Source organism: Dermacentor andersoni, chromosome 4 (assembly GCF_023375885.2).
Source record: "Dermacentor andersoni chromosome 4, qqDerAnde1_hic_scaffold, whole genome shotgun sequence".
Lineage (NCBI taxonomy): Eukaryota > Metazoa > Arthropoda > Arachnida > Ixodida > Ixodidae > Dermacentor > Dermacentor andersoni.
The window spans coordinates 189,393,146-189,417,928 of NC_092817.1; the positions used below are offsets into that span (position 1 = coordinate 189,393,146).

Consider the following 24,783-nt stretch of genomic DNA (forward strand, 5'->3'; position numbering starts at 1 on the left):
ATCCGCCCATTTAGATAATTTGTTTAATGTAAGCTGTATCTGTCGTTCGAAGATCACAATGTTACATGACTAAAAACCTATCTGTACGTCATCGACATACACAAAATAAAACATTGCGCATGCAATGACTGTATACAGGGAGTTCATTTTTACAATAAACATTGTGCAACTAAGCGCACCCCCTTGCGGCACCCCAGTCTCCTGGGTAAATGTTCTAGATAAAGCATTGCCCACTCTCACACGAAATGTGCGGTTGGATAAGTAGCTTTTCACTGTGTTTAACATATTTCCTCGGACTCCCATCGCGGAAAGATCTCGAAATCCCGAAGCACCATGTCGTATCGTAGGCTTTTTCTAAATCTAGAAATACCGAAAGTAAAAATTGCTTATGTATAAACGCATCTCTGATGTTTGCTTCAATGCGAACGTGGTGGTCTATTGTCGATCTACCTTCTCGGAACCCACACTGGAAGGGGTCTAGTCTTTTGCTATTTCCTAGAAAAAAGATTAGATGCCGGTTTATAATTTTTTCATACAGCTTGCACAGACAGCTTGTTAGCGCTATTGGCCTGTAGCTGCTGGCTAAGGACGGGTCTTTACCTTGTTTAAGCATCGGGATGACTATGGCTTCTTTCCATGAGGACGGAATATATCCAGCCACCCACATGGCATTGAAAAGTGATAGGAGCGTTTTCAGTGCTTCAGGATGTAGGTATCTAATCATTTCATACATAATGCGATCGCCACCTGGCGCCGAGTTTTTGCAACAAGCGAGAGATGGACGCAGCTAAGCTAAATGGACGATTGTAAGCCTCATTCGATGAGTCTTTGTGATTAAGGGGGGATGCGGGGCTAAAATACCGATTTTCGGAAAAAAAATGTGTTTTAAAGCTTGAGTTGTTTTGGATTGCTGGTTTAATGAAGAATATTCTCACCAGGTTTGGTTGTTATCGGAGAAGTAGAAAAGAAGAAAATGAATTTTTTTCACGACGCGGTGGGGCGCATTTGCCGTCGAAGGCGTCTGTGAACGCTCTTTTCGAGACGCGGCCGCGGTGCGGGCAAAAAACCGAACGTGAAGTGAATGCCTGTGATAGAAAGTTTGTTTTTCGCGCTGTTTAGTGACGGAATACTTTCCATCGAGACTATGCAAGGCAACTATCGAAGAACTAAAAAAGAAAGGCATATTACTGGCCGCAGAAACCGAAACAGGAGCTCGAACCGAAGCAGTGGGTGGCAAACCGAAACAGGAGCTCGGATTGGCGGAAATGTACCACGTGACCACCCAACGCTGTTTTCGCGCCATTTGGAGTCGTTCCTGCTTTGGTTGCGCTCGACGCTTGCTATGTGTTGCTATATCTTCCTTCTGTGAGCTTATTGCGATCATCGGGTGGCCGGTGGTGTGACCCGAAGATGCCCGCAACGAAGGCTTCGACACGGAAAAGCTTCGGGAAGCGAAAACGCACGACGAAAGCGAGAGGCCTAAACAGCACTGGGCGACCGCCAGCAAGTGAGCGTCTGCCTGTGCGTTCGCCAAGCCCAAGCCTGCTGCCGGCGGCTGATGCGAACCCTACAAGCTCCGATGGTGGTTCGTCACCTATGGAAATGTCTACTGGTTCTGCTGATGGTGGTGAGTGCCAATTGACGACATTTGAAAGGAAGGTCGCGCTACTTTGCCAGGGTCCTGCCGACGAAAGCGAGGAAACGCTGGAGCCCAGCGGCTACCGTTTTGTAAAAGTTACAGCCATCAAGGCGGTGGTAACATCGCTTCTGTGCCCGCATTGTCACGGACAGTCGTTGGACTTGGAAGAAATCGGTGCGGGTGTGAATCTGGAGTTTGTCGTGATGTGTAGATGGTGTGGTGAAGTCAAGAAGGCCGCGCATGCTCCACCTGTGAAGTCCAGTCGGCAGCCTGAGCTTTCATTGCGCCTCGTGGTTGCAAGCCGTAACTGCGGCATGAACTACAAAACCATGGCAAACTTTTTTGCGGGTATGGACGCGCCAATGCCCATGCACCACAAAACATACCAGACAGTAGCGGAGAAGGTGCACAGAGCCGCTATGGAAGCTGCGTCTGATGTCATGCGCGAAGCCGGAGCCGCTGTGAGGGCAATCAACTCCGTTGCTGGCTCCACTCAACTTTTGGACGTGTGTGTAAGTTATGACGGAACTTGGCATAAACGCGGCCACACCTCACACTTTGGGCTCGGCATTGCTATCGAGCTGGAAACTGGGTTGGTGCTGGATTTTGCTGTGCAATGCAACTATTGCCATGGCTGCAACTATGGTCCCAAAGAAGGTGAGGATGGACATCAAGATTGGAAAAAAGCACACAGTGAGGTCTGCCAGAAGAACTTCAGTGGATCGTCGAATGCCATGGAAGTTGAAGCTGCAGGCATAATATTCAGTCGCTCTAAGGAGCTTCACAACATGCAATACACCACAGTGCTCTGTGATGGCGACAGCAAATCATTCCTGCATGTCTCCAGCCTGCAGCTGTATGATAAAGAGATTGTGAAGGAAGACTGCATAAATCATGTCGCAAAACGTGTTTATGCTGGAATTGAAAAACTAAAGAAAACGACGAAAGGTCTAGGAGGCAAGGGGAAGCTGACGCAAAGCGTGGTAAAAAAACTCACTGCTTACTATGCATCTGCCCTGAAAGAAAATGCTCCAGATGTGACAAAAATGCAACGAGGAGTATTTGCGACACTTTTTCATTCCTACTCGACGGACGAAGTCCCACGACATGACGCTTGTCCACATGGTGAGGACTCATGGTGCCACTACAATCGGCACAAAGCCCTAGTTGAAGCTGGTAAGCCATCAGTGCCAAGACCCCATCGTCCAGCTTTCAGCAGAGACGTTGCCAAAGAGCTTGTGCCTCTCTACAACCGGCTTAGTAAGCCAGAGCTCCTTGCACGATGCTCAAGAATGCAGACACAGAATGCAAACTAGTCTTTCAATGCGCTAGTGTGGAAGAAGTGCCCGAAGACCCAATTCGCATCCCTGAGAACCGTGGAGACTGCAGCAGCCTTGGCTGTACTAGAATTTAATGAGGGTGCACGTGGCATCAAGAGAGTATTTGACAAGCTGGAACTAGAACATGGAGTCCAGACGATGAAGCACGTCCAACAAGCAACCCATCAAAGCATTGCCCGAGCGAAGGCAAGGGCGATGGACAGCTCTAAAGTTGAGAAAAAGAAAAGAAGGCTTGAAGCAATTGCCACAGAACAGCGTCGCGTTGAAGATGAGGGCCCGACCTATGGAGCAGGGCACTTTGATGAATTTTTTTTTTACCACAAAATAAAATAGCATGTTCTCAAATCTTTGAACTCATTTTTCTGAGTTTGCACTTTTTGGGGAAACAAAACCGTTAGGAAAACAATCATTTCTAAACTACATTGCCAAAAGATGCTTTCAAGGTGGTTTCTAGACTCAAATTTTCTCAGGAACAAGATAAGATACTTTTTAGGGTGCTAAATAGTTTCTAACAGAAAATATTTTGAGATGTCTGACATGTAATGACAACAAAAAAATTGAACTTTGTTTTTAGATTGATGACATTTTTACAGAAATTGCATAAAAAGCATGCGAGCGGTCTTATCTTGCACTATGAACCATCTAGAAGATATCTAATTACAAACAGTTGATATATCTCCATTATTTTTGAAATGATAGTTTTCCTAAGCTGGGACACATGATTGCTGAATATGAGAGCTGTAACTTTTTGTCTGTTTGAGCTAGCGCATTGAAACTTTGAATATATTCTAATGAGCAGATTATAAACAGTCGCTGAAAATTTGATAAAAATTGATGCAGTAGTTCAAAAGTTGACTCTTGAGCCTAGCATCCCCCCTTAAGGGGCCGTCTCTCTTCACGTTCTTTTAACCTCAGGAAAGGTTCTGTATAGTGCGATGCAGTTGAAACATATTCAAAGTGTTCACCTAGATGATCCGTTTGTCTTAAATCATGTTGGCACCTGTACTGAGTATTCTTTTCACATTTTCTTTCATAGAGATTTGGGTTTTCAAGCCCTGCAGAATATTAGTTTGTAGTTAAAATTGAAGTTTATTGTAAATCCGTCGCACGAAACAGTGTTTTAAAAGGCATAATTTTTGTCATTTTACGACACCTCCATTTTACAACACTTTCTTGCAGTCCCAAGAAAGTCGTATAATCGGGGTTCCACTGTATGTTGCGCATTTTCCATGTCTCTACCTTAGAGTTAGTGTTTCAAGTGTGTAATCATTTGTGTTCGGTGAGAAGCAAGAAAGAAAAGACTGCTTTACAATGTTAGGCTGACACCTGCAATTAAATGTAAAATTGTTAAATGATTACTATTTCTGCAGAATTTTCTTTAAACATATCAAAAATTATTCTGGTACGTATCTGTAGTCGACCATGAGGCAAAGGCACAGACTGCTCTAGCAGTTGAAGCTCCTGGCCAAGTGACTATGCCCAAGAGCAGTCTTCAATTGATCATGCTGAGGCACTTGGCAGAAAGCTTTCTCGGCCTTAAAACCTGTTTCCCTTTGCAAACCGAAAACCAGGCCAGATGCGCATTAACTGGCAAGTCGCATGAATGCTTTCGTTACCACGAGAAAATGGTGTCTTTTTATAGGAGTCAGAAAAAAAATTTTACCACTATAAACAATATTCCAACACAAACTGCAGCCTAGCATATTGTACATAATGAAATGCTCTTTCCAAAAACATACGTTTCAGAACAGCACAATTTATTCACATATAAAAATTCTAGAAAGTGCCATTTTTGCTGCCAGTTGGTATAAGCCATGGAAGAAGACATTTAGGAGGTGAAACTCCCGTCAGCGCGGGCGACCAGATAAGGTCACAATAGACCTTTCCACAAATTGCAGCGCCGCGCCATCCCCTAGCGGATCCGCGCAAAGCATGATGGGAGAACGGAGCGATCGTCTCCCCCTTTTTCTATGCTCGCCTGCCGGCTGCTGTCAGGTGTTGCGTTGTTCTGCCGCAGTTTTCTGGCCTTGTGCGTCTTCTCGTGCGTGTTGTTGGTGTTTCTTAGTAATATCTAGCAGTGGACTGTAGTGGTGGTTAGCTGTTAATCTTTCTGCAGTTTTGTGGTGCTTTTTAGACGTTCGACATGTCCGCAAAGGAGAATCGCGGTGGCGGTCAAACATGTTGCGTGCCCGGCTGTAGCAACAACACAAGAAAGGACAAAAACATATCATTCCACGGATTCCCCAAGGACAACAAGCTGAAGCAAGAATGGGTGCGCAGGATAAATCGGCAAGGCTCGGAAGGACGATTTACCTTGTGGAAGCCTTCAAAGCACCACAAAATGTGTGGTGCTTTGAAGGCTTTGAAGGCGCAAGGGATACATGGATCGTCTCCCCACGATCTTTCCACACCGAGTGTATGCATACATTTTTAAATATCAAAAGTATTCAAATAAAGGCATGATATGTTACAGAAAATGTGTGTCAGTTTGCATGTTCTACTACATGGGAAATGAACAGGTACTGCAGTGCAGTATTCGTCAAAAACAAGCTTTACTTCTCAACACAACATTGAAAAGAGTAAGGAATGTGAACACTTAGTATGCCTGACGCATTGCATGAATACTGCTGATGTTTTGTAAAGTTTCACTCCTTTTACAGCTCTAAAATGACTAAACAACCAAACTGCCCCACAACCATCTCAATCTGCCCACTTTTATTGTGGAAGTGCTTTTGTGCTGTAATGAAACAACATGCACAAAATATTTAAAATGGAGCATATGCGGGTAGAAGGGAAGAACATTGCAATGAAATAATTGTTTACACTATGTATTGCAAATAAATAAGGAATCTGAGCACTGAACATAACTACATTGAGCACGCAATTTGATGAAAGTTGTAAGCTTATCACAGTTCTGTAATGATTAGCAAAAAGAAATTGCAGTTTTTGTCCGTCACTTAGTTTTGTACATTGTTACACAACGCATTTCTGTACTGCACTGAAAAAAACATACAATAAAAACAATATGGCACAAGTGGAGAACAATGCAATGAAAAAATTGCCAAAAGCAGACTGCAAATGAATGATACGTTCAGAAGTGTAAACACTACTGTATTACCTCTGTGGAAAAATTAAAAACAAAATGCACACACAACTCTTGTTTGTCTTATTCCAACTGCAAAAATACTGCCTCTTGGCTGTTTACATGGTTTAATCAGAAGCATTGAGATCTAGAGGCCTTTTAACAAAAACTGCTCACCGCCATAGCAAACAGTCATTGTGCACATGCATTAGGGAAGCAGTGTGACTTCCATGTGTTAAAAAGTCTGCTGTGCGATATGAGCGCGTGTTAAAGAAACCATAGTTTGTCTGAATTAATCTGGAGCTCTCCACTACGCTGTCCATTATTGCTAACATTCCCACTTTGGGACTATTAAACTCGCCTGTAAACTATTTTCTTCCCATGTGTTCGAACAGGCCGAGAAGTACATATTGTGGGAACGAGGAGGTTAATGAAAACAAAGACTTGACTGCGCGCACTTTGTGTAAATTTCAATCTGAAAGAACTTGGCGCTGCTTATAGTCTCTGTAAAACTGCAGGAGGCGGGGCATCATTTTGTTGGTCCAGAGCAAACTGTCAAATTGAATCCTCTGGACTGTACACTCAACGCCATTGTCAACCAAAAAGTCGCACCAGGAAAGTCCCGTCAGTGCCATTTGTCCTTGTACCTGATAATAGTACTTGTGCGAGGTACGAAGCAAGCCATCTTTCAGGTATGATGCAGTTTGAATGGCATTGCACAGAAGTTCTCCTCGATCTCTAGCAGCTGAAAGAGTCTTCACTTCCAGAAGGCCAAAGCTATCACCATCTTTCACTACTCTGTCTGGTGTGGCACCAAGTACTGCTACACCAGGGTTGACGCACAGGCCGCAATGGTACACTTCAATTGACGCACCGTTCTCAACATACCGCCGCACAGCACTCTCCTCATTAAGCAAGCCGTCCCTCATATAGTTGGTTTGCAAGGTGCTTGATCCAAAAACTCGCTTCAAAAACTTTTCATCTGCTGGCTTCTGGCGGCTAACAATGTCGCCAAAGTGGGACGTAGTCAGGCGCTTTGCTCTCTCAAAGGACCATGTAGCAGAGCTGCCCTGGTCTCTTGTGCTTTCTTCAAGCGCCCATGCTTCTTCGAGTGTGAGAGAGCAGTCTTCAAAATTGTAGCCTGTTGGCACATTCTCGCTCCACAGCACCTTGGTGGGGAGCCTAAGCATTAGCTTCGGTGGCACCGCATCCTGCTGGATGACTGGCAGGGGCACTGGAAGAAAAGAGTTGTTCCGCAAGGTATCACGCAGCATAGGATGCATGTCTTCCTCGCACAGTGTTTTATGCAGTCCTTGTGTGTCTCCTTCAGTTAACTGAACACGTGCATTTTCTTTTGCACGCTTTCTTTGTTTTGCCTTATTGGGCACATGCTTCACAAAGTTCAAATCAGAAAACTTTAACGTGCGCATGTTCCCATGCTTTGTCCCAGTCGCCCAGGCTCTTGGCTTTCCAGTGCACGAAGCAGTGTCCTGAATATAAGCTTGTCCAGAGCGTTTCATGTCCAGAACAAACCATAATAGGGCTGCCACATGTTTGCACACTCCTGATGCTCCTGCACGGCAGTCGCAACAGCCTTTCCTCACGAGCCCATCAGATGTAATTGCTGCAGCTACCTTGTAGCGTTTAGACACAGAAAATGATGCCTCGACAGTGGCTTTGAGGTACACCTGCCCACCAGCTTCGCAGAGCAGTGCATCGTGAACCTTCTCAGCTTTGAACATCCTATAGCCGGCAACACAATGTTTGGAAGCAGATAGAGCCCTCTCGTGTTGCAAAATGGAGCTCTCCGCAAAACTTCTGTACAGGCCTTTCAGCTGTTTAGTCCACGGTCCTTTCGGGAGACTCAGGGATAGTGGCTGAACATTTTCCACGGCTTGCAGAGGTGCCTGGAAGATAAACAAATCAATGATACCTTCTAGGAGTAACCATTTGATTACTTATGTAAACGTAGATATGAAGGTTTTTTGCAACTAAAATAAGTCACTGATAAGCAACGAAAATTTCTTTCAAAGCTCTACGATGGGAGGCAGTAATATGCATACTCTAGGCAATCAGTGAAGTGAAGAAATTCTGCATGCCATTGAAAATCTGCGAGATTAACACAAAACTTCATCAGTAGTTTACTTTCTTTCAATGCTTCAGCACTTGTAAAGAAACATTTTACTTCACTACTCTGCAGACACCAAGAGCAAAGAAAACTATCTGTACATTTATAGAACGAAAATTTTAACAACTTAATATTGTTCTTGGTAATGGAGCGTAACTTTTATTAGCTATTGCAGAACTGGCGTCTGAATATTTTCACTGAAAATTAATTTCTGCGCTTGCTCTCGGTTTGGAAGTTCACATCGTACTTGCCTCACGATAGCATTTCAAGAGCCACCGTCTCGACAGTGACACTTTTGATGCAAGCATCGTACTTGTATAATCGCAGCGCGGTGTCGCGAATATGGACAGAACCGCACAGAGTTTTTCCATGTTCCGAAAATATCCAGCCAACCTGCCTAACCTACTTTCATCGCACGTAACATGCATATGAGCGCGATCTTATGCGACATCACATCACACGCCCAAGTGGTGGCTGAAGCACTAGCGGCGAAACCTTCGCCCTCCTCTTGCACGGACACATATTCGCGTCGGAAAAGGTAGTTATAGCATTCCGAATATATGGCAGCAACGTTGCACGCTCATTCAGTTGCTGCTGAAATGGACACAACACGACCGCGAACGATCAGTACCAGACCAAGCTGTCTGATGACTTGTCAACAGCAGCAGCAACGAAACACAGACCTGCAAGCTGGGCATAATAATTTCGAAGTATGCATTTATGCCCCGTGTACAGCAGCGGAGCAATGTGCAAATGTGCGGCGAGGGCTCGACGTAACATGCAGTGGGCAAACGCCGGTCTTTGCGTCTACTTACCGTGCTCGGCTGGTGATCCATGGCGGCAGAACGCAACATCCAACTGTGTCATGCCATGCAAAGGAACAGCAGACACAACAGGAAGACAAAGAAACAGCGATGACGACGAGATGGCTGAGAAAGCCTTTCCGGTGGCCGGGCGCAGTCGGAGAGGCGGACGGAAAGACTCGAGCGCGGCGCGGCGGCGCTCCGTTTTCCCAGAGTGCTTTGCGCGGCCGCTTGGGGGCGCGGCGGAATTTGTGAAAAGGTCCATTGTATGCGCCGACGGGGCCGTATGCAGTGGCGGCGCCATGCGGTGCATTATAGAAGCTGCTGTGAAAAAGAAAATGCAGCACCTGGGCAGGCGGCTCCAGCGCACTCTCCGGGCACATCCTCCGTGTCCTCAATAGAAGTCAGGCGCGCGCGGCCGAACGGGAGCAACACGCCCGACCGGTTGCCCTGGCAACCGAAACGGCTGCCAGGCGCTACATGATAGTGGCTCCGTGGGCTTGTGACCTCTCCTGGTCACCGCAAACAGCGCAGTTTCCACACCTAAATGTTTCTTGCTCCGTGGTATAAGCATATCTACAAAAGCATCATTATCAAACAAAATTCCAAATATACATTTCGAAGATAAATAACCCAAGAATAGTGTCTGAAAAAAATAAATGCTCAGTACACTGCCATTCTTCGGATACAAAAAGGAAACTAAGACCGGGAACTGCTTCATCGCTTGTGCCATGCGGCGAAGCAGTTCCTGTTTCTTATTGTTTTTTTTGTAAAGCATAGGTGCACTCTGCACTTTTCCCACAAATGGTCTGGGTTCTGTTAAACTTTGCGGCCCTCGTAACATTTTGCACTTCTGCCTTTTCGGAATCTTCTGAGGATGCTCCAATATGAAGTCCAAGAAATGTACTTCACCAGTTCATTTGGAATTGTGCACCTCTTTACAGAAGCGCTCGCTCTCAGTATAGCTGGGCATACAGAATTATGCATCCACACTCGTGTTTGCATTTTTGCAGATTGTCTTGATCACCTCCCCAGTGAAAAAGAGTTGAAAGAAATCCCACACTGTAGTAAACTCTCTTGCACTGCTCTGTGGTGCTGGGCCGAGATGTGGTACAGCCGGCAATCTTGGCGTGAACGGAAGTTTTTTTGTTGCCATTAGCAGCCCATCATGATCAAGCGAAGCATGCACCCTGAAGATAATCAGTAGAGCTCTCAGGTTGTGCAAAAAGACCAGCAGATGCGCACACGAGGAAGGAGAGTGCACAAGGCTGTAAATGAAACTCGCCAGGATGTAAGCCTGGGATGTCCCAGGCTGACTTAAAACATTGTCACCACCAGACCTTGAATCTGTTTTGCTGTCATCTTCAGAATCGTAACTTGTGTCCTTATCACTAAATTTAAGTGTGGGTTCAGCACAGTTCCGAGCAGGACGCTTTTCTCATGATGCAGCTGCGCGGGATGACACCATGGGAGTGACTTTCAATAAGTGTGTAATGTAAGGTCTCTAAATAAAACCAGTTTACAAGGTGGCAACACTCGCTGTTCTTTACGCCATCCTCCTCACTCTCCCGCTGACTTTTTACTACATTTGAGTCTGTGATTGGAGGTTCCCGGACACTCGTAGCGAGCGGTCGCATCGCCACTTGCTCCAGTGACTACGGCTCACCCGCTACTTCTCGTGCGCGCACGCCTTCGCCCTCAACCGTGCTCATGAGCGCAGCCCTTTTCAGAGCTCGCACGGCAGCTGGCAGGTTTTGCTCAGCCACGCTACCTCAGGGAGGCCCCATCTCTCATGGACGACCCAGACAGCAGCCACCTTGCCGCATCATCCACTTCAGCGGACACCACCAAGGAGGCCCCCACTTCGGCGGCCTCTACCGACGACTGTGCCAGCCCCCCATGGACCGCTGACACCACCGAGAGTGCCGGCACTTTCTTCTTGCCCACCGCCAGTATGATTGATGCCGACACCACACTCTCCCGCATAGACGGGACCAACTCGCCCACGACAAGTCCTGTCCAGCCGGATTATCCATCGCTTTCGTTGGCATGATTGGCATGATAATGCACACCAAACATTCCCTTTTTTATGCATGCCCTTAGTCTTGGCCCTTCTTGGAGGCGCTCCATTGCATTTCGGTGGGGAGAAAAGCAGCAGGAAAGGAGGAGTGGTGCTACCTTGAAAACTTGTTTTATCTAGGAACCTTAGCATAGTGACACCGGCAGAGCCCCTTGCCGAGATTTTACAGGAAAAGTGAAACCGAAACTATTGAAAACTGGTTGAAAATGCCAGGTCCACATGTTGGGCATGCAGCGAACCTTCAGAAATACATTTAGGTAGAATAAAATGACTCGCACTCCAAACCAATGCTCACTAGTGAACAGCTGGTGTAATTTTCGCTTAATTATCACTGGATGCAGCGTTGGTGTAGAGATAGAGCATTTGCCTCACGTGCAAGAGGACCGTGGTTCAAATCCCGGTGCGTGCCGCACAATTTTCCACCAGAAAAAAAAGACAAAAATCTGCGTGTTAAAATTGCATAAACAGGCCTGGAGTGGGGCGTGATCCAGGTGACCAGAACTAGTAATGCACTACCTCACCAGAGCAGGATTGGCCATCATGGTGCAGTACTTGGTCACAACCTCCTATATGAATACAACAATCAAACCCCGTCCCTCAGACCCCAGCAGCTACAAAGCAACTGACCATGGCGGCAGTCAGACCTGTGATGCAGGAAAGCGTGCTAAGAATCTCTGGATCCGGACAGGCTGCCATTGGAATCTGAACCTGGCAACGTTTAACACTACAACGTTAGTTAGTGAGACGAGTCTAGCAGTGCTATTGGAGGAATGCATCATCATCACCCTGGCTACGCCCACTGCAGGGCAAAGGCTTCTCCCATACTTCTCAAACTACCCCAGTCATGAGCGAATTGTAGCCATGTTGTCCCTGCAAACATCTTACTCTCATCCGCCCACCTCTGCTGCCCCCTGCTACGCTTCCCTTCTCTTGGAATCCAGTCCATAACCCTTAATGACCATCGGTTATCTTCCCTCCTCATTACATGCCCAGCCCATGCCCATTTCTTTTTCTTGATTTCAAATAAGATATCATGTCCTCGCGTTTGTTCCCTTCACCTTCACCCAATGTGCTCTTTTCTTATCCATTAACGTTACACCCATCATTCTTCTTTCCATAGCTCGTTGCATCGTCCTCAATTTAAGTAGAACCCTTTTCGTACGCCTCCAGGTTTCTGCCCCATACGTGAGTACTGGTAAGATACAGCTGTTATACACTTTTCTCTTGAGGAATAATGGCAACCTGCTGTTCATGATCTGAGAATGCCTGCCAAATGCACCCCAGCCCATTTATATTCTGATTATTACAGTCTCATGGTCCGGATCCGCGGTCACTACCTGCCCTAAGTAGATGTATTCCCTTATCACTTCCAGCGCCTCCCTACCTATCGTAAACTGTTGTTCTCTTCCGGGACTGTTAAATATTACTTTAGTTTTCTGCAGACAAATTTTTAGACCCACCCTTCTACTTTGCCTGCCTGGCCGGGTCAGTGAGCATGCATTGCAATTGGTCCCCTGTGTTACTAAGCAAGACAACATCATCAACGAATCTCAAGTTACTGAGGTATTCTCCATTAACTCTTATCCCCAATTCTTCCCAATCCCAGGAGGTATTCTTCCCAGGAGGTATTCAGAGACCTGGATGGTCTCTGAATACTTCCTGTAAACAGCCTGTGAATAATATTGGAGAGATCGTATCTCCCTGCCCGACGCCTTTCTTTATTGGAATTTTGTTGCTTTCTTTATGGAGGACTACGGTGGCTGTGGAGCCGCTATAGATGTCTTTCAGTATTTTTACATATAGCTCGTCTACACCCCGATTCCGTAATGCTTGCATGGCTGCTGAGGCTTCGACTGAATCAAACGCTTTCTCGTAATCAATGAAAGCTATATATAAGGGTTGGTTACATTCCGCACACTTCTCGATCACCTGATTGATAGTGTGAATATGGTCTATTGTTGAGTAGCTTTTACGGAACCCTGCCTGGTCCTTTGCTTGACAGAAGTCTAAAGTGTTGACTCATTTTATTTGCGACTACCTTAGTAATTACTTTGTAGGCAACGGGCAGTAAGCTTATCGGTCTATAATTTTTGAAGTCTTTGGCGTCCCCTTTCTATGAATTACGATTATGTTAGCGTTCTTCCAAGATTCCGGTACGCTCGAGGTCATGAGGCATTGCGTATACAGGGTGGCCAGTTTTTCTAGAACAACCTGCCCACCGTCCTGCAACAAATCTGCTGTTACCTGATTCTCCCCAGCTGCCTTCCCCTTTGCATAGCTCCCAAGGCTTTATTTACTTCTTCCGGAGTTACTTCTGGGATGTCAAATTCCTCTAGACTATTCCCTCTTGCATTACCGTCGTGGGTGCCACTGGTACTGTACAAATCTCAGTAGAACTCCTCAGCCACTCGAACTATCTTATCCATATTAGTAATGATTAGTGTGATTCTTGCCTATTCCTAGTTTCTTCTTCACTGCTGCTACGCTACCTACGTTCCCGAGAGCATGCTCAATTTTATCCATATTATACTTCCTTATGTCAGCTATCTTACGCTTTTTGATTTACTTGGAAAGTTCTGCCAGTTCTATTCTAGCTGTAGGGTTAGAGGCTTTCATACATGAGCGTTTCTTAATCAGATCCTTCATCTCCTGCGATAGCTTACTGGTATCCTGTCCAACGAAGTTACCACCGACTCCTATTGCACACTCCTCAATGATGCCCATAAGATTGGCGTTCATTGCTTCAATACTAAGGTTGTCTTTCCGAGTTAAAGTCGAATACCAGTTCTGTAGCTGTAGCTTGATCTGGAATTCCTCTATTTCCCCTCTTACCGCTAACTCATTGATCAGATTTTTAAGTACCAGTTTCTTCCATTCCCTCCTCAAGTCTAGGCTAATTCGAGATCTTACCATCCTATGGTCACTGCAGCGCACCTTGTCGAGCACGTCCACATATTGTATGATGCCAGGGTAAGCAACACAGGCATTACATTTGAGATCACCTCAGCTCACTGCGGTCCAACATGTGGAATTCTAGCAAATTCTGAAAAAATTCTCCAAGCAAATGTCAGGCTGCCCCATTGTGAAGTACCATACAACATGAAACAGCTCTGTTCTGCAGCAACGAGAGAAACACCATGAAAATGTCACTGCTATTGCAATAGTACTTGAACCAGAGACCCACAAGACATATAAAATCAGTTGCAAAGAAGAACAACACAGCTGAATGATGCAGTAACAAACATTGCATCGACTTGGCTGCATCTTTACTGCACTGTTATTTACCATTCCGTCACCTTACTGTTCTCATATCCTCTGGCGGACGTGTTGACAACTTGTCCTGGAACGAATTGTGGCACCATGCCGTGTTAAGCTGCATTACATTTATTTTCTGCATAATTTACAACAGATGGTTCTTCTTCTGTTATTTAACTTCTTTATTTTTATAATTTTTTCAATACATTTTCATGCACATGTGAACTATGTGTAATATTTAGTATGCACACAGATATGACTTTCCTGAGCCCATCGCACTCGTACAGTGAATGGAATGCAGTTGGTGCAACTCGGAGGCAAATGGCAGTCATAGTACGAGTGTATATGACTGAATTAATGTGGGTTCTTTTGTGAAAAACTGTATGTGCATGCGATTGCATTTCTTTTTTTTTTTTGCCAAGGTCACAAATTGTACCCATATGCTCAGCTTACAAATGAAAATGTGTAAATTGAATTCAGTGTGCTTGTAAACTCACGCCTAATAAAGTTTGGACCAAGGCTAAAACGCCAAATTAAATGTTTCCTTTTGTACGGCTGCCTGCACTTCATACGGTTTATTCACCACTGGTTTGAAAGAATTACTTAAATCATTATATGCATGAGTATACGCATGCTGCCACAAAACTTTAGGAGGGGAGCCCTGGCTGACCTATCTAATCAGGCACTCATTGCCCAAACCAATATCTAGTTGAAATCGATGGTTCGGAAGAATAATGAGAAGGTAAAACAGAGAAATCCCGACCAAAAACCCAAAAATTTAATAACTTCAAGACATTTTGGCATAGGTCCGCACACTCACTCATGAGTGCACTCACTCACACTCATTTTGAAATGAGTGCGAGTGCCATTGTGAAGTGCCATTGAGTGGAGGTGAGTGTGAGCGGAAGTGAGTGTGAGTGAGTGTGAACGTAAGCGCTGTGAGTGTAAGTGGAGGTGAGCATGAATGTGAGTGACTGCAGGGCCTCAAAAAAATTGTGGTGAGTGAATATTCTCCCACACAGCCAACCTGCACACTGCCATGACAAACCGTCATGCGCACGCTGCTGGAACTTGACCAAGTACTTTTCTGGTAATCGTAGGTGTAGCAAGAGAGGGGGCTGGCTGCTTCAACAATGTCGGCGCAACCAAGACGCTGGCGTGTATCTTCCAGCAACTCGATCAATCAGTACAGTGGTGACGCTGGGATGAACTTTGGTCATGTTCAATGCATCATGCACATATTCAATTTATCGGTATGCGTGAACTCCCACCATTGCTAGCCCATGCAACAGAAGTTTTCATTCTTGGGCAGTGCACCCACAAACAAAACGCCAGAAAGAAGACAGAACAAGCGCTGGTCTAACTGAAAGTTTTTAAGGAAAATATTATATCCCCAGTAATCATAAAATTCATGTGGATTCCATGTAAAGACTCATCATACACTCACGAGTGATCAGTTTACTTTGTTCGGCACACCGCAGTAATTCATGCCTGTCGTCTGCCTTTTTCATACCATTTCCTTGGGAATTGGGTAGAATTTCACTGGTGGCTTCAATCCTTTCGTGTTTACATTGCCGTTGTGGCAGCTAACAACACAATAGTAATCTCCATTCTTCCGAAGAGACGCCATCGCAAACAAGAGACGTTTCGTGCACAGCGCAAGCTAAGTGCAAGTGCAACCGTGAAGGGAAGCAACGGAAACGTACACCCGTGGAAGATGAAATCGTTCTGCCAGAGGAGAAACGAGCGCTGGCATCTAGAATGAAACTTGACATGCAGACATCTATGGCACACCACACCCTTCTAGCCACCATAACACCTGCCAGATGGTTTCTGTGGTCGCTCCACGAGCGTTTCAGCTAGGCATATACAGCTTTGCTGTATAAATTCTCACCAATGACGCAAATGCGCTAGTGCCACTGCTCGCACGTCTGTCATCGTCTTCGACAGCTGGCTCCATTGTGCAAAAAACTATCATCATCAGCAACGGCTCGAGCGTCGTCTTCCACAGTTGGCTCCGTTGCTGCTCCTCATTCCAGCGTAAAATTTCACTTCCCTTTTGTCGTCATAATGGGGAGGCCGCATTTATGGTGCTATGAGCCATTGCTTAAGGGGTGTGAGCTCAAGGGGGTTTCTGTGGTCGAAACACAGCAGTTTTGCCTAGACATATACAGCTTCACTGTAAAAATTTATAGCTACATTGCAGATAATTTTTGACTTACCCAAGAGTGGTTGTAACAAACAACGTTAACCCTTGCCACCTGGATGATTAGAATTCAGGAGTAGAAGAAAGGAAGTATGGAAGGTAAGAGAGAAAGACAGGTGGGAGAGGACAGGAAAAGGAAACTCCAAGTTTCCCCCGGGTAGGTCAGTCCGAGGGTGTTTGCAGTCTACATGAAGCCGAAGCCAAAGAGGTGTGCTGCCTCCACTGAGGGGCCATGAAGGTCAAAACAACCAGCGTTGGCTCTACCCCCAGGATCCTCATTCCCCCGAACATGGCTAAGCTGTGCACGGCTACACGTGGGAGGGCCCAGCCCTTGTGTGCTCAGGTACGTGGTAGCTCAATGCACCAAACGCCTGCTGACGCAGATGCCCCTGCAGGAAATTGTGCTTTTGCTAGGACACTGGATATCAGTCCTGAAAAGCCCTTTTTATCACTGACGGGGGGTAGATCTATTTTTTTGACATACCTCACTTGCTGAACTATGCCAGGAACAATCTGAGAAAGCATCATCACTGCATTGGTGATAAAGGTGCTTTTTGGAGCCACATTAAAACTTTATACAAGTCAGAACATCACATGAAAATAAAATACCTACCCAAACTGACTCATAAGCAGATCTATGAAAGTGCACTCAGCAATATGAAAGTTAGGCTGCTCAGGTGCTCAGCAAAAGTGTCTATCTAGCAATAGAAACATTTATAGCATTTGATGTTCTTGCACCAGAAGGCACAAGCACTGCAGAGTTTGTCGAAAAATGGATCAGTTGTTTGATTCATTAAACCGCTCATGTGTAGATTACAATGTGAAAAATTAGGTATCCAATTAGTGCTTATACAGAGCACATAGCTTTCTTAAATTGATGCATCTCATGGATTAAATCATGGAAGTTCAAAGCACCCAGACAGTCCATATGTCTACAGAGTTGGAAGGTTACAATAAAGGCAATTTGTATGTTGTGGACAGATTTGCAGGAATCCTCCAACTTCAAATTTCTGCTCACACATTGTATAAATCAGGATGCCTTAGAGAACCTGTTAGGAATTATTCGGCAGCAGCATGACTGTAATGAGACTCTTAATGGATTTCAGTTCACTGCTAGTCTGAAGCATATTTTTGGAACACTATTTAAGCTTTCAGGCAGCCGCAACTGTGAAGCAGATAAAGCCATTCTTTTAATTGAGCTAAAGAAACTAAGACTTGACCAAGAGAGCCCTGCTGCAACTGAGAGCTCTAGTTGAATTGTTTCAAATTTCCTTTTTTTTTACGAGCTCCGAAGAACCAGCAGATGTGCCAGAATCAAATATAGTTTATGCGTCAGGTTACCTAGTCCAAGCATTTCTGAAAAGGGTTCCATGTTCACAGTATAAGGATCTCAATAAAAGCCAAGAACTATATTCACCGAGCCAAATATACATGATTCCCAGAGTAGTGGAGGTGTGGAACAAGACGTTTGGAAATTTAACAGTGTCCACAGAAGCAGCTTTCAATTTTGTACAAAAATTAGAAAAATTGTTTTCTGCTCAAATAGGTGCTATTGCACACTGCAAAAAGGTATCACAGAAATTGCTGTGCGTTGTGATGGGGGAAACAGGTTTCCCATTTTTCAGTGCCGCGTGTCGCAAGTTGTTCGTGCAAATGTTTGTCCACATTAGAATTCTCCAGTATTTGATATTTAAGAACAGAACTCAGTCAGGCAAAACATGTAAGTCTGCTGCAATAAAAAATACCTAGTGTTTCTATATTTTGTACCACAGCACTACTACTGGCAAATGTTTTTTGCACTTATGCTGTCGATTCAGCATGAGGCTGCTTTAAGACGCACAACTGCACAGAAGGATTAGACCACCCTTATTGGTTTCTGGGCACGTGTCGTGCTGTCATGTGGGCTCTTTGCCAAGCAAGGTGAAATAAAGTTGTTTGCTCCTCTTCCAAGCAAGGTGGCAATTTTCCTAGCCCATTTGTCAGCAGTCAGCTGCAAGCTGCAACGAATTTCTAGTATTCTTTGCAGTTACTTGCATCCTTTGAGCACAGCCTATCCAGCTGTCTTTGCATAAGGAATACAAATAGTGTGTTAACATAATTTCATCCAGAATGTCTTTGTCTGGTTACCTTTAGCTGCCTTGTTTTAACTAATTTGGTGTCCACTGAAACTTGTGCAGCAAGATTTCATAGGTTCACAAAAGCGCAACAGCTGGTTTCACAAAAGTACATGGCCACCAATAAGTTAGTAGGAGGCAGCAGATGGCTGTTGCAATCTTGAACCACTGCTCTTTCATAAGTTTGCAATGGATGGTTTAACAATTGAACTACCATTCTTAAAGGTATTGTATATGAAGTAATGACAGCAGAATTGCCTCTATTTTTGTTTGTAGCTGTAGAAAAGTTGTGGAATATGTGGTAGTTATGATTAACGAATAATGTATATAATTCGTGCAGTCTTTCTGATGTTTAGGATATTATTGCTAAAATATTTTCCTTGGATAATCATACAGATTACTTGGTGCAGAATCGATCTTCCACAATGGGTTGTATACGCTGCCATTGCCCTTCCTTTTCTGTGTCTATAAATTTTCCACTCTTACCGCTGTTCTTTTCACATAAAATTACCAAGAAAGTATTTGTAAACACAGTTACACCGCTGTGGTCTTGTGCCTACATCAGCACCTTGCATAGGATGTCAACTGGTATGCAAATGAATGTTGCACTCTGCTGTACGTCTCTGGGAGCAGGGACTTCAAGCCATTCATGACTTTTTCTCTGTGCTCCTGGCATCATATAGGAAGGTTAAACAAGCTTAATTTAGTTGTAAGGGTGGCCAATAAGAACATGTTCACTTCCCGAGATGCAATTTTGTTCATGTGCCATACTTGCAGAGGAACTTGCTTCACCTTCTGGCTCATCTGCTGCTTCATTTCAAGAAACACCAGTTGTGGATGCTTCACGTAATCACAAATATTAGCATCTGCAGTTTGAAGGCAATTATTTATATTAACTGCCACTTCACGATCTTGCCCTCCTAGAGAGGGAATATCAGCATATACTTGGACTTAGTGGGAAGGCAACAGCAAAATTTACTTATGCTTTTTAGAAACTGCTGCACAGTTTGGACTTCAGTGTGTGTTCAGATTTCTCCTCATGCTTGACTGAAATGCTGAACATCACAGCGCTTTCCTTAGATGGAAACTACAGAAAAAGATTACAGCAATCTAGATTGAAATAATAGCCTTTGAATAACAAATTCATCATTCATAGCTAGAATAGAGGTTTCATAAGTAAGAAAATGACGAAAATTGGAGTGGCACCACTCTTTGTGCCATATGTTGCCTCTCGTGTGATGCCTGCATTGGCTAATTCACAGAAAGTGGCACAGAGGGAGGTCATGTGGAATTTATTTTGTCGTTTGTGGTGGGGACAGTTCGAATTGAAGAGCAGCAGCGGGACCTTCCGTGACAACTTTCTGTGCAATACTGTCAAACAAAAAGGAATGATACACAATGGAGAAATCTGTTGATGTAGCTCAACCTAACATTTTCCTTTAGTGCCCCTTTAAGAGTAATTGGGAAAATTAGCTTATTCACAACAGTTAAAACTTCCTCCTGTCATTTTACAGACAGCATAATCTTGCTGGTGGAGCATACATTCTAAAAATTATTTTTTGATAGTAATGCTAGTCAATGCTGCATGTAAACAGTGCCGGGTGTAACTTGCACTTGCCAAGCTTGTGTAGAAAAAATGAAAATGTGCTTGATTCGTCAATATTTTTAGTACAGACCAGTCATTAAATATGATCTAATTTGTTTTCACCACCATGACAGATTTGGAACAACTTGAAAACCAATATCGGAAATCAGTTGTTCAAGACATGGAGAAATGGCTTGAAATTTTGCACCAGACAGTTGCAACATTAGAGAGGAAGAATGCTTCCCTCGAGAGAAAGCTTGATGAAGCTCGCTCACAGATGCTTACACTGTATGTAATTAAAGTGCCACCGAAAGCATGTATGCACTACACAGGTCTCCCCAGCTAGGAAGTTTTTCAGTCACTAAGTATCTGGAGCCACGTGCAAGCAGCATGTCATACTGGGGATGCACAAAGAAACTACAGCGAAGCACATGGTCGGCCTAAAGAAAGTCTCCTTGTGATTGAATTCTTAATGGTTCTAATCCGCCTCAGTACCGGTATGCCCGGAAAAGAAATAGCATGTAACTTCATGATGTCAGAAAGCCAAGTGAGCCGGAGATTTGCTACTTGGATTAACTTCCTTGAGCGTGAGATTGCGGCCATCACCTCGATTCCATCGCGAGGTGACATTGGGACTTATGTTTCGAGATCCTACAGCTTCTATGAGAACACCAGGCTTATTTTGGATGCAACAGAAGTCAGGATTCAGTGTCCATCGTCAATAGGTGCACAGCACCAGACCTTTTCATCATATAAGCACTACAACACATACAAAGTGCTTGTTGGCTGTACCCCTGGTGGCTATATAGCATTTGTGTCTCGTCTCTGGGGTGGATCCGTATCAGACAAGACATTTCTTGGAAATTGTCGGCTTCTAGATTCTTTGGAAGTAGGGGATGCCATTATGGTTGATAAAGGCTTCACTTTCCCCTACTTATCTGCTGGTGTGACAGTGTACCGACCCCCATTCAGAGAACACCATGAAACGCAAATGCCTGCACAGGATGGAGAGCAAGCACGTCGTATTGCCACTGCAAGAGTGCATGTCGGGAGAGCAATATCCCGCATCAAAGCTTTCCACGTTTTGGATAAACCATTTCCCATCTGCACGATTGATATAGCAGAGCAGGTATTTAAAGTGTGCAGTTTTCTGAGCAACTTCTGAAACATGCTAATTAAAGGTGATAACAAAATCAATTGAACAATTTGTTTGACTAGATTTAAGAGGAAACTGTAGCTCAGCATAGCTGTAGTGGATTAGTTTATATAGCATTGCACTGCTAGGCACAATGTCACGGGATCAAATCCCAGCTGCAGTGGCCACGTTTCAACAGGGGTGAAATGCAAAAAATGCTTGTGTACCATTCATTTGATCCATGTTAAATAACCTCAAGTGGTCAAAATTATTCTGAAGTCCCCCACCACAAGCATGCCTCATAATCGCACGTAAAACCCCAGAATTTTAAGCTTTTTTTTAACCTCGAGATGAACTCTGATGCTGCCTTTAGAAATTCATGCAAAACACAGAAATGCCTTCATGAAAAAACTGTTAAACTAATTGCTATGAAAAGTGCTGCATTTGACAAAAATTCTAGCAACTGCAGGAAGCAGAAGTTAAATTGCGGGCCCATTTTATTCTTTTCATAAAGTTATCCAACAATGCAATGCTTTCAACTGCAAACAGAACGTTAATGCTGGTGATAATTTATACATGGCCCTGCTTCAGGTTGATAGCAAATACTCCAAGTCGACGCATGTGTGTTCTCCGATGAAGCGATACCCGATTGAATGTGGTGCTTTTTCTTGTCCTCAAGTGATTTATCGTGACAGTGGTTGTGCAAGCAGTCTCTTGAGAATGTTGTTTTCACTGGCTTTCAGACATCAGTTATTGTGAACATGCAAGCAGCCTCTGTGCTTTGTCTTCAATCTGTTGTACATGACTGTTGTTCCATATGCTACTCATCATTGGAAATAAGCTTCAAATGTCTAAACACAGTGGCTTGTAATTGTACATTATCCTGAAATTGTTGCACTGTATCTAACTGCGTGAGACTATCAATGCACATGTATACTTAAGTTTACGACGGGAGCTGACTCAAATATATTCAGTGAGCCTTACACTGTATTCCAGAATGAGAATTCTCAGTGGCAATAAACATCTCTCTAGCAATAAATGTCAAGCACCAATGCAGGAATAGGTTCCTTATACAGGCGCAGGAGCCTGAATATATTCTACAAATGCTGACCATAGATGTCTCTGGCAAACAGTAGCCCTTAGAGACTAAATGACAGAACCTTACACAGGAAAGTGCACCACTCTGCAGGCAAGCAGGTTTGCATAAATGACCAGAGTAACAGGCAATGAACTTTATTAAAAACATGAAACTGGCTCCCATGAATAGAAAACCAGATAAATACAAGATACAATGTAGATCTAACCAACATTACAGTCAAAGGAGTCTTCAACATGTTGGAACATTAGTGGTGGGCCAATACCAAATTCTTTGAATAATCAAATAGGAAGTATTGAGCATTAAAGGTAAGCTGGAGAGATTTCCAGAAAAAATGAGTCAAGAGCTGTACGTAATGGTTGTCAACACTCCGAATCCGAATATCGCGTCGAAATTGAGCGAAAGAAAGTGCAAACAGGTTTTATTTCGACGAAATGTGCAGCAGCAGACTCGGGCAGCTCGCGCGCCTCATTTCCGCCTGTGATTGGTCGGGCGCCTCATGACGTCAAGATTGGTGTTCATCCGGACCGGCCACTGCCGCCACACATGAAGCACAGTGCAAGGTGGTTTGGTGAGACGGTAATGGTAAATTTCGAGAGCTTGCGTTTCTCTGAGGAGTTCGGCATTGCTCCCTACATGTATACGTAGCCGGCCTCTCCAAGAAGCAGAAGATGTTGGTAGCAAGCAGTACTTTCGATGCGAACGAAAACGAAGTGTTAGCATCTCCTCGTGTTAGAAATGTTCTTTGGTGAGTATGTTTTTTGCAAAGCTGTATTCAGCGATCCAGTGACTTTGTTTCTAGGCAAACAACTGCACTCTTATGTTCCTGCATGCCTCCTCGTGGAACGCAAGGAGGGATGCGATCGTCGGCATTTGTGCGCTGCCCCAAAGCTGCCGGCAATCTACACAGACTGTTTACATGCGGGAAAAGTTCTCCGGCTCTTGTAGCACGTGTAGTGGCCTTCATCAGCGCACCATCCGCACGCTAATCGTAACCGGAGCTGTAAAGGCGGCGAATTCCGTCGGCTACGTGAGACAGCCGCTTTCTCTCTGTGCACGAGGGGGAGTGCAGCGTCTGGCGTGCACCGGCTTTCAAACACATGAAAACTTTACACTTGACTTGCAATATGGTCGCTGCATGTTGGCTGTTTCACAACACACGTGCGAATAGAAAATTAACGGCAGTTTGCAGCCAAACCTGGTCTTCCAAGACCAGTTACCATCTGTCCGCCCACACCGGTCCCACCTTTGTGTGTTCGTTGCCCCGACCTTTTCGCGCTGCGTTTAGAAAGCCTGCTAGCAGAAAGTCGTACTCTTACTCATTCACGCCTTATTGATAAACTCTGGTAGTAATCGTCGTCACGGAAGTGGTTAGAGCACAGCACTGTTGTTCTTGAGCGCTAGAAGTTCTTTCGATTCACAGCAGCTTCCCACTTAGCTGCAAGCTTCTTGTCTTGTGGGGAGTAATGGCCGCTGGTGTTCATGCAACTGTAGGCTGCACAGAACGACGGCATGATCGGCCCACCACTTCATCAATTGATGCTGCGCACGTCAACTACCACTCTACATAGACACAAACAAAGGAATGCAGGCTTGAGCGAGGCAGATTATGACGGCACGCACGCAGAAACAAGCGCGGTCAGGCACGGTCGCGGAGGCTGCGAAGGAGCGGAACATTAGTGCTGACGTCACTACGGCGCGGTTTCCGGTCTCCGCTTGCATCGTCAGCATCAGCAGCAGCACGCAGCGCTAGACGGGGGGCGGAGCGACAGCGCAATTTTAACCGGCGATTAAGCCGTTCCTAGGTGAAAAATCCCGCCCAAAATTTTACGTGCATGGTTTATAAGGTTCCTGCATCCGTATGAGCGTCTTATTGAATTCGACAGACTCTTCAGCTTCCCTTTAAATAGTCAAATACAGATGCATATGTCTATAGCAGGAGTACTTCTGGTACCATGCTTGTACGTTGACTATATTAAGTATAAATTGCCTTGGAACCATTTTGAGAGCCTGGTTGCGAACAAGTTCTTCAAACATGAATGACTGCTGTATGATTAGCTCTCCAAAACGACATTATAGTAGCGAAAACCGATCAGAAGTTGGTGGAAAAAGCAAAATTCTAATGATGGCAAACAAACATTTTTCTACATAACCTCCCTGCACTTCAACGCACTTTTCCCGTTTCTCAAGTTTTTTTATTCCGTTGAAAAAAAAAAACACTTTTTGGGTTGCACCAGTAGCCAATTTTGCACATCAATTCACTACTGCATCCGTTGCAAATCTCCCCCGAATTGCTTTTTTCAATGGTCCAAACATGAAA

At 44.7% G+C, this 24,783-nt stretch overlaps 1 protein-coding gene and 1 long non-coding RNA gene across 3 annotated transcripts in view; both read right to left on the reverse strand.

Annotated features, from left to right (window-relative positions):
- LOC129384949 (uncharacterized) overlaps positions 1-24,783 on the reverse strand; it is a 111,514-nt gene that overhangs the window by 73,789 nt on the left and 12,942 nt on the right. The window lies entirely within an intron of this gene.
- On the reverse strand, positions 5,513-9,254 carry LOC129386291 (uncharacterized). Its single transcript, XM_072288000.1, has 2 exons — positions 9,005-9,254; positions 5,513-7,968 (listed from the first exon to the last, which is right to left on the reverse strand). Exons 1-2 carry the CDS (start codon positions 9,041-9,043, stop codon positions 6,532-6,534), a joined length of 1,476 nt encoding a protein of 491 aa, XP_072144101.1. The 5' UTR covers positions 9,044-9,254; the 3' UTR covers positions 5,513-6,531.